General features: G+C 43.7%; 1 protein-coding gene across 2 annotated transcripts in view; it reads left to right on the top strand.

Moving 5' to 3' along the window:
• Positions 1 to 12,684, top strand: part of LOC139579250 (S-methyl-5'-thioadenosine phosphorylase) — a 27,065-nt gene extending 14,381 nt beyond the window's left edge. For both annotated transcript variants that reach the window (XM_071407739.1, XM_071407740.1), the window contains exons 4-8: positions 477 to 644; positions 6,570 to 6,672; positions 7,137 to 7,376; positions 11,043 to 11,168; positions 12,050 to 12,684. In XM_071407739.1, the coding sequence (XP_071263840.1) occupies positions 477 to 644; positions 6,570 to 6,672; positions 7,137 to 7,376; positions 11,043 to 11,168; positions 12,050 to 12,091 (679 nt within the window). In that variant the 3' untranslated portion in view covers positions 12,092 to 12,684. The remainder of the gene's footprint in view (positions 1 to 476; positions 645 to 6,569; positions 6,673 to 7,136; positions 7,377 to 11,042; positions 11,169 to 12,049) is intronic.

Below are 12,684 nucleotides of genomic sequence, written 5' to 3'. Positions count from 1 at the left end.
CTCAAAACCCATTGGATGAGGTGAGGAGAGAGGACACGAGGAGTATGCAATTGAGATTCACCCGTGGAGAGATCCTAGGTGTACTGAACCAGATGAACTCCTCCTGTTTCTTATGAATTTGCGCCATCTAGTGGCTGTGCATTGCAATTTAAAACATATTTGACCTGATCTCTTCTCCAACACCCTATAGGCTAAACATTCCCCCAATACCAAATCCACCACTAGCCCTCTATGTAGATGTCTAATAATCAGATAGGTATACTTAGAATGATTTTTTTAAACAGCTTGCCCTTTTTATAAGTGGAGTTTGTAAACGTATTGCTTAGCCTACACATACAAATCCTTTCAGAGATACAGAAGTTTCTAGGGGATTAGGTGCTATAGGAGTCGATTTTAGCGATTTCATTTTCAGGCTTTTCACTGTCCTTCGGTAAATACTGAAAACTATTCACACTCCCCATTATACTGGTCCCTAGGCATGGGAGACAGCACACCATCATGCCAACCGACGTCAACTACCAGGCTAACATCTGGGCGTTGCGAGAGGAGGGCTGCACACATCTCCTGGTCACCACGGCCTGTGGTTCCCTCCGGGAAGAGATCCAACCGGGAGACATCGTCATCATCGACCAGTTCATAGACAGGTGAGTGCTAGAGTTTCCTAGGCCTGGAATCCAGGACTCACTGAAGGTTGAATCCATGATTGAAATGAGAATGAAAGCAGTCTGTTGGACATGGTGGTTGCCAGTGGTTAGTTCAGTTGTTGTCTATTGAGTGAGTCTAAATCCAATGCTTCCCTGGTATATGTACTGTTATGTACACTGAACAAAAATACAAAAACAACATATAAAGTGTTGGTCCCATGTTTCATGAGCTGAAATAAAAAATCTCTGAAATTGTCTCTACGCAACAAAAAGCTTATTCCTCTCAAATTTTGTGCACAAATTTGGCTACATCCCCGTTCTCCTTAGCCAAGATAATCTGCAGGAATATCCACCAGAGCTGTTGCCAGAGAATCGAATGGTAATTTCTCTACCATAAACTGCTTCCAACTTTGTTTTAGAGAATTTGGCAGTACGTCCAACCGGCCTCACAAACGCAGACCACATGTAACCACGCTGGGCCTGGCTGCCAAGTGGGTGGGCCTATTCCCTCCAAGGCCCACTCATGGTTGCACCCCTGCCCAGTCATGTGAAATCCATAGATTAGGGCCTAATTTATTTATTTCAATTGACTGATTTCTTTATATGAACTGTAACTCAGAAAAATCTTTGAAATTGTTGCATGTTGCGTTTATTTTTTTTCAGTGTAGATATTGAGTAAAAGTCAAACATAGTCTATCTGTAAATGCTATCAATTGATAAGTCTAGATATTGTTTAGGTTTCTACCTACTACATACCTGATGGAGTATAAATAGAACGGTACATGTGTCATGGCCAAACAGAATGTTTGTAAAGCCATGGAATTACAGTAGGAATGAGAAGTCATCAAGAGAGAATCTCAGTTATTTGAAGAATTATTCCCAAGTCACTATCTCTGAAATGGGCTGGTCTGGCTCAGACAAGGATTTCTTCATCTCTCAACCATCTTTCTCCTGTTTATGTTCAGACAGTGCGACATCTATCTCAACTGATAACATTCAAAAGAATTTGCAAGTTGTCCATTATTTTCCCTGCCAAACAGTGACTGATGCAGAGTGTGTGTACAGTATTCCAGCCTGGGGCAAGGCAACAACAAAGGCAATGGTGTCAAACAGAAACAGATGGTGGCATCCAGGCTCACATTACTCATCTCTGAAGACCATATTCTCTGACTGGTATTTCTGATAGTCCACGACTCAACTATCATCCCACGGCCACCCACTGTTCATCTGTCTCATTTCCTCATTCCCTAAAAGAACCAATAAGAGAAGGAAAGAGATTGTGCCTCATGATTGGTGGATAGGCGACACTTTGAAACGGACTCTGCACTGAGGGCCTTGTCTGTGTGGCGGAGTACAGCTGCCACGTGTCACGTTGTGGCTAGAGCTGCGTCCTGAGAGGAAACCAACACTTTTTAATTTTTAAGAACCGACAGGACTCGTAGGGTTTTAAGGGCTGCTGGTTTGAAACGGGGGTTTCCGTTTTTTATTTTTAAATATATGTGGTTTTGTAGTTTCTTGTGAATGAGGAGGACAGTGAGAGGTTTTGAATGAACTGAGACCTAGGATCTGATGAGGTTGTTCTGTTGACTGGCTCTTTGATACCTTTTGGTAGGAAGTGCTTGTATTACCTGAAGCGTTGTGGAATGTGCTTAGGGCGTGAATTGTGACATACCGAAGGTTCAATGGGTCTATCCTCCATGTCTAAACTGTGTATAAGGTTCGATTGTGTTTGAGTGAAAGCGATGAACTCAAGAGAAATAGGCCTAGGTGGAAGGTATTTGCATCACAAATTGATCTCATTTGAATAAGGATGCAGTGAGGCGATCACGGGGAGTAAAACCATCATGACTGTTCAGTTTTGAAAGTTATCACCTTTGTGTCAGTCTATGGGAATACATTTCAGTAACAGGTCGTTTTAATACTTCAGCGTGAGTCATGTTTCCCACGGTTAGGATAGACCTCTGGACGGCCTTCAGTTGAGCAGCATTGTTTAGTAAACTGTGGCCAGATATGATATCATTTCAGCTCTAGGCCCGGACAGGCAACAGCAGAGTCCCAACAGTCAGCAAAGCTGATTAGCATCTTGTTACTGTACGTACGTAGGCCTGCACCACACCTAGGAATCAACACACCATTCACAAGTGTATCCTCTCTGGCCGTTCTCACTTTCATTAATAATGAAACAGAAATTAGACGCAGCAAGTTCTCAGTAAGTTTGTCAGAAATCTCTGTGGGATGATTCCCAGTTGAAGAATTCCCTCTGCTTGTTACCTCCGTGCTTGTTCCCTCCTGGTTCAAGGGACGCTCCAACCAGGATTTCAGAACTCTATCTGGAAAGGTTGCTGCCCTAAACCCATGTGATGGCCATCAGTTGTAGCACTGATAAAACGTGCTGAATTTCAAGTTGTTTGGTGCCCAATTTTCTCTACTAGTAATAGACTATTCATTCTAAAGTGCACAAGCATTCATTGTTTTGATTGGATGGTATTTTTAGGACGATTATCCAATGTGTTTGCCTTAGCAAAGAAATAATGCATGCTCACCTATTTCCCCCCCCCCTATCTCTAGATTCCAAGTTACCACACACAACTCTAGCCATTATTCTATCAGAGTGGAACATAACTCCTCTCATTGTCCTGAGGGTGCGTTGCTTCATTGAATTGTCAGTAGAATTCTATGCAGTGGACCGTAAATTGAGAATGTGTTCATGAGGCAGTCTTGTTGATTGAGAGTGCAGTGCACACAAACAGCTTTGTCTCCAAGCTCTGTCCGTTGTCCATTAAGTCAAAACGTAGTGCCTTGAATGAGAAGTAACTGATCATTTCTGCACCCCTCCCTCGGATTGCCACCTGACATTGACTCCACATCCTCTGTGCCTGACATGACATTGACTCCACATCCTCTGTGCCGCTCTCAGAGAAGCTATTCGTCATCACCTCCAGTCCACCCATATGTGTTGTATATTAATAGTCTACTGTTACAACAAGCATGGGCAGTCTCTGTTGGCCAGAATGGGGAACTAACATGTTAGGACTTGTTCCGTCTTGTCCCGCTGCGAATCATGTGACCCATCAGCATATTTCTGAAGGGTTTACTTGATGATTATCTTAGTCAGTGAGTTATTTGTTTTGCCCCCTGCTCCTGTTCCAAACACTGTTGGCCTGTCTAGGTTAGCTAGGGTTTCTCTGCTCCGCAGGTCTGCTGGGAGCAATAACGGATCACCATGCCTCAAAGACAGTCTCTGGTCTCCCCAGTTCTCTCTCTCCCTCTTGCATTGCACCACATTACAGTATGTGGTCCTGGACAGCTGATGTGTAGTGCTAAGATGAGGTATATTTTCCAAACTACAATGAGTGAGATACAATACATAGCCTAATTATAGTCTCTCTCTGCTTTAACTGACAGTAGCCAATGTTCCTCCTCGGGAGTCTTGTTGACATTGACAACAGAAGGTCATTTCTCAAACATGGCAGTTCTGGAATGTTCACGTTTTAGTTGGGTGGGGAGGGAGGGGTGGGTCACTACACATTTCCTGTATAGAATGGTCCTGGAATGCCATGCTGCCTCAGCATTTCTGGAATGTAAGGTCCCTCTGTATGGTAAACAAACCTCACCGTTTAGTAGTCGGCTCATGTGTACTCACTCTGACTACGATGTACCGGTTCTTCTCTCAATGTTCTCTGTAACAGCTGATTTACTCTGTTGATGATGTGGACACGGGAGAGACCTGTTAGCAGAGCTTCACTGAGCTCTCACTGTGACACCCAAAGCAGAAATGGGTCATTGTCTGTGTTGTGTAACTTCAAGCCTCAGTAAGAAATGTCCCAGGCCATCTCCATTTACTGGTGTGACCAAATGACTCATTGGCTCCTGTCACTGTCCGTACAGTCTAAATATGTGTTCCTCCTGTTGGCGTCCCTACAGCCTCTGTGTTCCTCTTGTCAGTAAAGTCTAAATGTGTTCCTCCTGTCAGTGTCCCTACAGTCTACATATTTCCTAGTAACATGAGGACAAGGAGTTGTCTTTCTAAGCTTGCGTTTTCTCAGTGTAACGTTTAGGCGGTAGGTAGCTTCAGGACCCGGGGTAGCACCTCGCAGCAGCTGGTTTCTGGGCTTGCTCATTTGAGCAGAGACTGGGTAGAGTGAGTGTGTGTGAGGGAGGGGCATGTAGAACTGGCATGTGGCCTGGGTGGAACCCTGACCCAGCGCTACAGCTCTGGAATCTGGAGGGCAGCTGCCTGTCGGCATGGCGACATGTTAAATGCTGGCTCAGCCCATCCTCACCACCCCTTGAAATATGAAATGCATAACCATGGCAGCAATTGAAATGAAACAGTTGAAAGAATATGGGGAAATTATTAGACCAAAGTTGAGGACACAACAGTTCTCCTGACACGAGACTGAATCCAAACATTACACTGTTGATGTTATGTGCATTTTACATTTACTGTACTTTTCGCCACATTTGTTGATAACGAAATCTGATCATATTCTGGATACATTCAGTAACATAAGAACATTCCTGGAAAATGTGGGGTAGGTGCAACATAAGACAAAAAAAATGACACGGGTTTGAGTGAGCGGACTAACTGGTTTCTCCAAGTGGCCACACCTTTCCAAAGTGTACACAGTTCATATGTAATTTCAATGCACTTTCTGACAAGTCTTTTGAGCTCTTCTAGCTGTGCTGTTGAGGAACTAGAGCAGCACTTGTTTTGAACACAGCCCTGCATCCCCGCCATCACACAATTACTGTTTACGCAATCAAAAAACGGCCCATTATAAATCGCATCTGGGACAGGTGGGCATCATTTAAAAGCTGTTCTATTGCCAACGTGGCTAGCTAAGTTATAAAATAGGATCTTACAACTGTACATCAAACAGTGGTCATAAACGTTGACACTGTATATGACTTGATTTTTATGATATGGAAATGTGAAGTGCACATTTGGATGGGTGTTTGGATTGCTTGTATGGCATCAAAGCGGTATTTATTATAATCCTCAACGTCTCATCTTTCAAAATACATTGAGTCCTCTTATCTACACCATTTCCCTCACTCAAGACAACAAAACATGTGCAAAAGTTTCCCAATTAGCAGGAGGTATGGGGACAACTTATTGTCGCGTGTCAGTCAAACCCATAGTGCTGAGCTCTGTCATTTTATAGCATGTTACTTGTACAGCCACTCTGATCTAATTTAGGCATTTATCAGTGCCCAAATCGGTAATTTTCAATCTGTATACGGGTGCGAGTGTAAAGGGTTAATAACTAGCCTCCTCCTCCTCTTAAGGGTTTTGGGGGGATTCCAAGCAGTAATTTCCAGATTTAGTCCACATTGCTAAACAGTTTGGCTCGTTTCAATGTATCCAGCCATGAAATATTTTATTCTCAGTGTCTATGGGGATCTGTTTGTCTTATGTATTGTGAGGGCCAGCTGTTGCAAAGCACCGGCTTGTTATTAAAAGACCCTGATCATTCAGCATGTATTAGTCATTGTGATGATACTTGTGGATTAGAATCACTTTGTTTTCGCTACAGTGACAGGATGAATGCCTTTCACATTCAGACACCATTTTTGCCACATTGCACAACTCAAACCTTGAAAGAGAGAAGAATACCAACATTTGCTGTAGAATTTAGTCACTCTGGGCCCACCCTGTAAGAATGTAGTCTATTTATAGTATCTTAGAATGTTTTTGATAAAGTATTTTGTGCACTGCGAGGAAACTAAAAAGTCAGACACGAAGTGTTAAACGGAAGAGAGAAATTCTCCAAGTTCTCATTTTTATCACCAGAATAACTGCCAGCAGGTACATGTTCTTCTTGTTTTGCCCCTGAGTGAGACGAGCCATGGTAGCAGAGTTGTTGAACCCAACCCATGTCACTAACCTGTCATTTCCTGTGTGTCCTCCCTCCCTCCCAGGACGACAAAGAGGGCCCAGACGCTGTACGACGGGCGGCCCACCAGTCCTCCAGGCGTGTCTCACATCCCCATGGCTGAGCCCTTCTGCACCCGGACCAGAGAGGTCAGTGTCCACGGCCCCGTTCCAAATCAACCACTAGCACCTAGACCGGTGTCTGTGGCCTGGTTCCAAATCAACCCCTGCCACTACAATGTAAACGTTGTAGTGGCGGGTGTTGCCTGCTGGGGAGTGAGTGAATGTTGTCATTGGAACACAGAATGTTCGTGAGGGGAGTACGGCTCATAAATGGCTGGAACGGAGTAAATGGAATGTTATCAAATACCTGGAAATTGTGTTTGATGTTTGATACTGTTCCATTCATTCCGTTCCAGCCATTACTATGAGCCTGTCCTTTCCAATTTAACGTGCTACCAGCCGCCTGTGCATTTTAACTTTTTGTTGCTGTGTTTGGTGTGTAGTGAGGCTTTGCATAGTTAGTTATTTCCTTCTTTCTAAGTGTTCATAAAACACAAAAACATTGACCACTCTCTCCTAGAAAATGACGTCACACCTCTCCCCATGCCCAGGTGCTGCTGGAGGTGGCGCGCGGCCTGGGGGTGAAGTGCCACCCGCAGGGTACGGTGCTCACCATCGAGGGCCCTCGCTTCTCGTCGCGCGCCGAGAGCCTGATGTTCCGCCAGTGGGGTGCCGACGTTATTAACATGACCAGCGTGCCCGAGGTGGTCCTCGCCAAGGAGGCGGGCCTTTGCTACGCCAGCATCGCCATGGCCACCGACTACGACTGCTGGAAGGAGCATGAGGAGGCTGTGAGTTTTTTGTTTTGTGTGGAAATTCCCTCCCCATCGTATTTTTTTTTTAATTGATTGTATGCTCTGATGGTCTTGCGACCGAAAGCTTAGCCTTATTCAATGAAATGTGTGCATTGATCCTGAGTGCGTGGAGACTTTATTCCATGACATATTTTATTGATAGGAAAGTTAGTATGAGAGGACAGGGAAGACAGGAGGAGAGTGTCAAACACGCAGTGGGATGGATACGCATCGACGCCCAACGGCAACAGTGGTGTGCAGCAACCCAGGCCACAGGGAAGAAGCTTTTACACAAGTGTGTGTGAGGTTCTGTAACTGTTTCGAGGAGAGATGTTTTGGAATGTCCTCAATTTTCAGTTGCACCACAACACAGGTTATCTGGGAGATTGTTATGCAAATGCACCCGTTTCACGAAGATGACGCATTCATGTACTGGATGTGGTCAATTGTCTTGTTACTTGGTAATATGTCTTACATCCGCTTTCACAGCAGTTGGACATTTCCAACTGCAATATTAGGCAAAAAATGAAATGCGTCAGAGCCTTTTATTTTTCCCATCGTAAAACACATACTGCTTTCCTTGTTTCAATTTCTCAGGGCTCCGGTCTTTCCCACCAAGGTGACATGACATTTTACCTCACGTGGTATTTAGAAAGAGTCAAATCAAATGTAGGTTAGAGGTCACCGTCAGTGAATTCCATGAACACTTTTCATAGAATGATTTCTCCCTGAATTGAGAACTAGCCTTTTTTTCTTAATATCCTGTGTGTGTAGTTAGTCACTTCCCCATCAGTAAGAGCCATTGTTTGGTAGTGTGTCTAAAACGTCCATGACATGAGGGCTGAAGTGACCGTTTCGTTCCTAAAACGGCTCCCAACGTGTACTCCAGTTGTCACACTGACCTAGAAGTCAACTCAATCTGATTTAAATGCATTTATATTCGTACATAAGCAAAGCAGGAATTCAAAATGTGTCTATCAAGTTAATAACTAAATAGTCACATGCCTTTGTCACAAAGCTGTAGCAAAACAAATGCAAATAGTATTTTTTCGGAATTTGAAATTGCACAATAACATTTTGTCTGGTATAGATTTCCTCCTCGTCAGCGTTTTACAGGCAACTGTTTACGTTTCTAATTCTTCCGCCTCATTATTATATCACTCTGAAGTACTTCATGCACACACACACACACACACACACACACACACACACACACACACACACACACACACACACACACACACACAACAGCTTCCGAGTGAGTGAGTGACTCACCCACTCTCCAGTTAATAAATTATGTCTGGGGGAGGCTCGGCTTCCGTGCCCTTACCCGACTTCCCCTTCCTAGTTCCTGCAGCTGACCTCCTGGCCACCCCTCCCCCTCCTTCCCCCTCCTGTTGCACACCCTCTCGCCACATCCTTCCGCCCTATCTACGCCTTCCCGCCTTCCCTCCCTGGCTCCCGCCCTCCCTCGCTGTGAGCCTGCCAGCCTCCGCTGTGAGCCTGCCAGCCTCCGGTGTGAGTCCTGCCAGCTGAGGTTGAGTCACCGGTATACAGTTGTCCACAGGGCCTGAGAGATCTCAACAAAACAGACCCTCAGTTCAGAGGTGTTTTCATTAGGGCACACATCAACAAAAAAATGTTTGTTTTTTTGCTGGTCACGTGGCCACTGTGCTACATTTCACAAAGTAACGTCTAGTGCATCAACATGTCATTAAAAGGTTGTATAAGTGAATGTCCCTTGAGGAGTACCATGGTAACATACAATCTTGGGTGGCACACCCCAACTGTATCGTCTTGTTATAAACGGCATGCTGTCTGGAGCTGCATGGCATTTAGCCTAGTCGACAGTGAGTGTAGGAACAATTTATCTGAATTCACCATAGTAATTATTTTAACGTACATGTATGATTCGATCAAATTCTTTACATGTTTTGCTCCAATCTAAATGCTGTTAATGGTGAAAAGGATTGCCTTAACCTGCATTGCCTCTATAGGATAAGATCAACATGGTTATCATGGCTTTATAGCCGTATGTATTATAATGGGTTTCTATCATTACTTACTGTACTGTAAGTAGCCATATGTATCACATCTTGATGCAGCCCTTGCTTGGTCAAAAGTAGTGCACTAAATAGGTGACCAGGTGCTATTTGGGACAGAATCTTGATGTTGTTGGAGCTGCTGTGTCCAAAGTCTCCATGGACACATCACTCTCTGTCTGACAGAGAGATGGATACCACTCTAATGTGTTTCAGTTATTGTCATGTGTTGTCATTACCACTGATGACTAGGCGGTAATGAAGTGAAGGACACAGGTAGGTAATTACACAAGCAAGGGTTTAACAGACCATTAGATTATCTTTAGTGATTTTCATACTCCCTTTTACTTGAGCTGTTAGCTATACCATGCTGTAAGGAGTACAGGTGTGTTTTGCACAGTCTTATTTTATAGTCTTATCTAAGCAAACAGTCCTATAGAAATCACTCCACGGGCTAGCTGCCAATGTTTACAGAGGATGGGCCTAGCTTTCAGAGCACCCCGTTTTACACCCTGCAAGGTGTAAATCCTAAAACGCATGAAGGCGCAAAACACACATGGGGAAACGTAGTATGAAATAAATGCCTGCTATTGAACCATGCGCACTCAAACTGAACCTGTAGGCTGTCTGTGTGAACTGGGCAAAAGAGAGGCGCTTTAATTCACAGATGTGTTTATTTTGTACCTCACAATATTTCAACTGAGGCTTGGGTTGATTTTTATTTTTTTGCGCTCAAGTTCAAAATGAAGTTGACGTTCGAATGCGGTTGCCTGGAGACAATCACGAGACGGGTAAGAAAGGAAAGTGAAAGTAATGTTGACAGTAGCTCCAGGTCTTAACGAGTCCAACCGGCTGTGTGACTGTCCAGGCGTGGCACTACGATCTGTCACGATGACTCTTGTCAGATTACTGAGGTGTGAATTTTCATCAGCAATAGCAATGGGCGATAATATCATGGATTAAGTAAACGCATGTAATTACACAACAAGCAATGTATTTGTGTGTTCAGGAGGGCGTTTTTGTTGTCAGTTTCCACAGATAATTATTTTTATGAACCGCCTGCTTCTAACAGCCTTGGTTATACTGTAAAAACTAACTTTGAATATATATATTAAAAAAATTAACCCTTTAACTAGGCAAGTAAATTATTATTTACAATGACGGCCAAACCCGGATGACGCTGGGCCAATTGTGCGCTGCCGTATGACGCTGGGCCCTCTTTGTCGCTGCCGACTCCCAATCACGGCTGGATGTAATGCAGCTTCGATTCGAACCAGGTACTGCAGTGGAGCTTCTTGCACTGGGATGCAGTGTCAGACCACTGCGCCACTCGGGACCTAATATTACTCTTCTTAAAATGAAAGAGAAAAAATGGTGTCGCAGCCCGGATATTGACAAGAAGAAATGTACTCATTTATTAATAACCTAACGTTTTGAAAACGGTATTTTGTAAATGTTTGCGTCTCACATAGTGAGGCACCTCCTTTGGTATTGCAAGTGTTTAATGCTGTCAGTCGCCATCTTTCTCCATATTCAGAATGTGACTAGAATTTACCGAGATAAGCACCTCAATCCCACACAAAAAAACCTATTCATTAAATGTATTTCCTGGTTGTCCCAGGTCTGCGTCGACAACGTCCTGAAGACTATGAAGGAGAATGCCAACAAGGCCAGCAGTATCCTGCTCACTGCTATCCCCCTGATCTGCAACCAGGAGGACTGGACCCACACCATAAAGGCTCTGAAGGTAATATTTGCCATTGTAATGTGCCCGGCTCATCTCTACAGGGGGGTTTGAATAGAATTAAGCAGAATAGTATAATTAAACATGATTTATCCTCAGGCAATTAAGTACTTTATTTTTTTCCATCTTACTGAATATTTTGCCCTACTCATCAACCTCACCAAGTCAACACGGCAACGTACAACACAACATGTGTAACCATATGGGTATGTAGGAGAGCTGGTGCTGTTCAGGGTCTTTCTACCAGGTCAGGCGCTCAGTAAGCACATTCTCAGTGAGTTACTCACTGCTTATTCTCAGTAAGCACATTCTCAGTGAGTTACTCACTGCGTATTCTCAGTTACTCATTCTCACTGAGTTACTCACTGCAGAGTCGGCCTGCATCCATATTGAATAGTTATTGGGTGATAAAATGACCTGTCCTGATGCCTCAACATGTCAGGCTTCTGGTCTGTATACAAACGGGTGTTAAAGGGGATGTATTTTAGGACGTCTAGCTCTGAACCTACTGAATCCTGCTTATGGAATTAATGGAATAGTCCCAAAAGTGATAAGAAATAAATGCTATTTGAACCCAGGTATGGTGTTGAAGGGGATTTCCCTCAGGACACCTGGCTCTGAACCCAATCAGCCATAATGTGAAGGCCCTTAGGCTTACCCTCGCTTTGTTATTCATCCTCAATGACACTTCAGTCAGTGAGATGGTGACTGCAATTTGACGCGCTAAACAGAAATTCCAGTATGGCATGCTTCGTGACGCAAACACTCAAAACTAACGTATTAGTTTGTTTTACTAACAGATTGCAATATGTATATTTCCTAAACTGTTTTTGTTAGTACCTCTGCTACTATTTTAGTGTGTTTCTGTGTTTGGTTTCTTTCAGGCAACAGCGCAATCCTCAATAATGCTACCGAAACAACACTGAGAACCACCGAAAAGCCCCTCTTCACCCCTGTATATCAGAGAATGACTTGCAACACACCAGCCACCAATACCAACAATGGATTCATCTCTCTCGCTCTCTCTCTCGATTCCTCATCAGTGAATCACAATAAAGTGCCTGATATGCATGTTTTCAGTACTGTACATTTGCCAGGATTTCACAACACATTTGAGTAACATTTTATCATTTGCCAGAAGCATACCATCCTGAATCCCACTGCTGGCTTGCCTCTGAAGCTAAGCAGGTTGTTCATGGATGGGAGACCAGATGCTGCTGGAAGTGGTGTTGGAGGGTGAATAGGAGGTATTCTTCTGGTAAAAAAAAAAGCCCCCAAGGCAGTGATTGGGGAAATTTCCCTGTGTAGGGTGCTGTCTTTCAGATTGGATGTTAAATAGGTGTCATGACTCTCTGGTCACCTAAAAGATTCCTGCTAAAATAAGGTTAAACATTTCTCTATATTACATTGTCAGTATTTCACTATAGTTTGTATACTGTTCATTTCAGCCATGTTTTCATACTGTAGATACTAAAATGTATGTAATTACTCATTAAAGTATGTCTTCTGAAAGGTTAAA

The sequence above is a fragment of the Salvelinus alpinus genome, chromosome 6 (assembly GCF_045679555.1).
Source record: "Salvelinus alpinus chromosome 6, SLU_Salpinus.1, whole genome shotgun sequence".
Taxonomy (NCBI): Eukaryota; Metazoa; Chordata; class Actinopteri; order Salmoniformes; family Salmonidae; genus Salvelinus; species Salvelinus alpinus.
The sequence above is the reverse complement of the archived record's forward strand: the minus strand, read 5'-3'. Positions and strand labels throughout refer to the sequence as shown.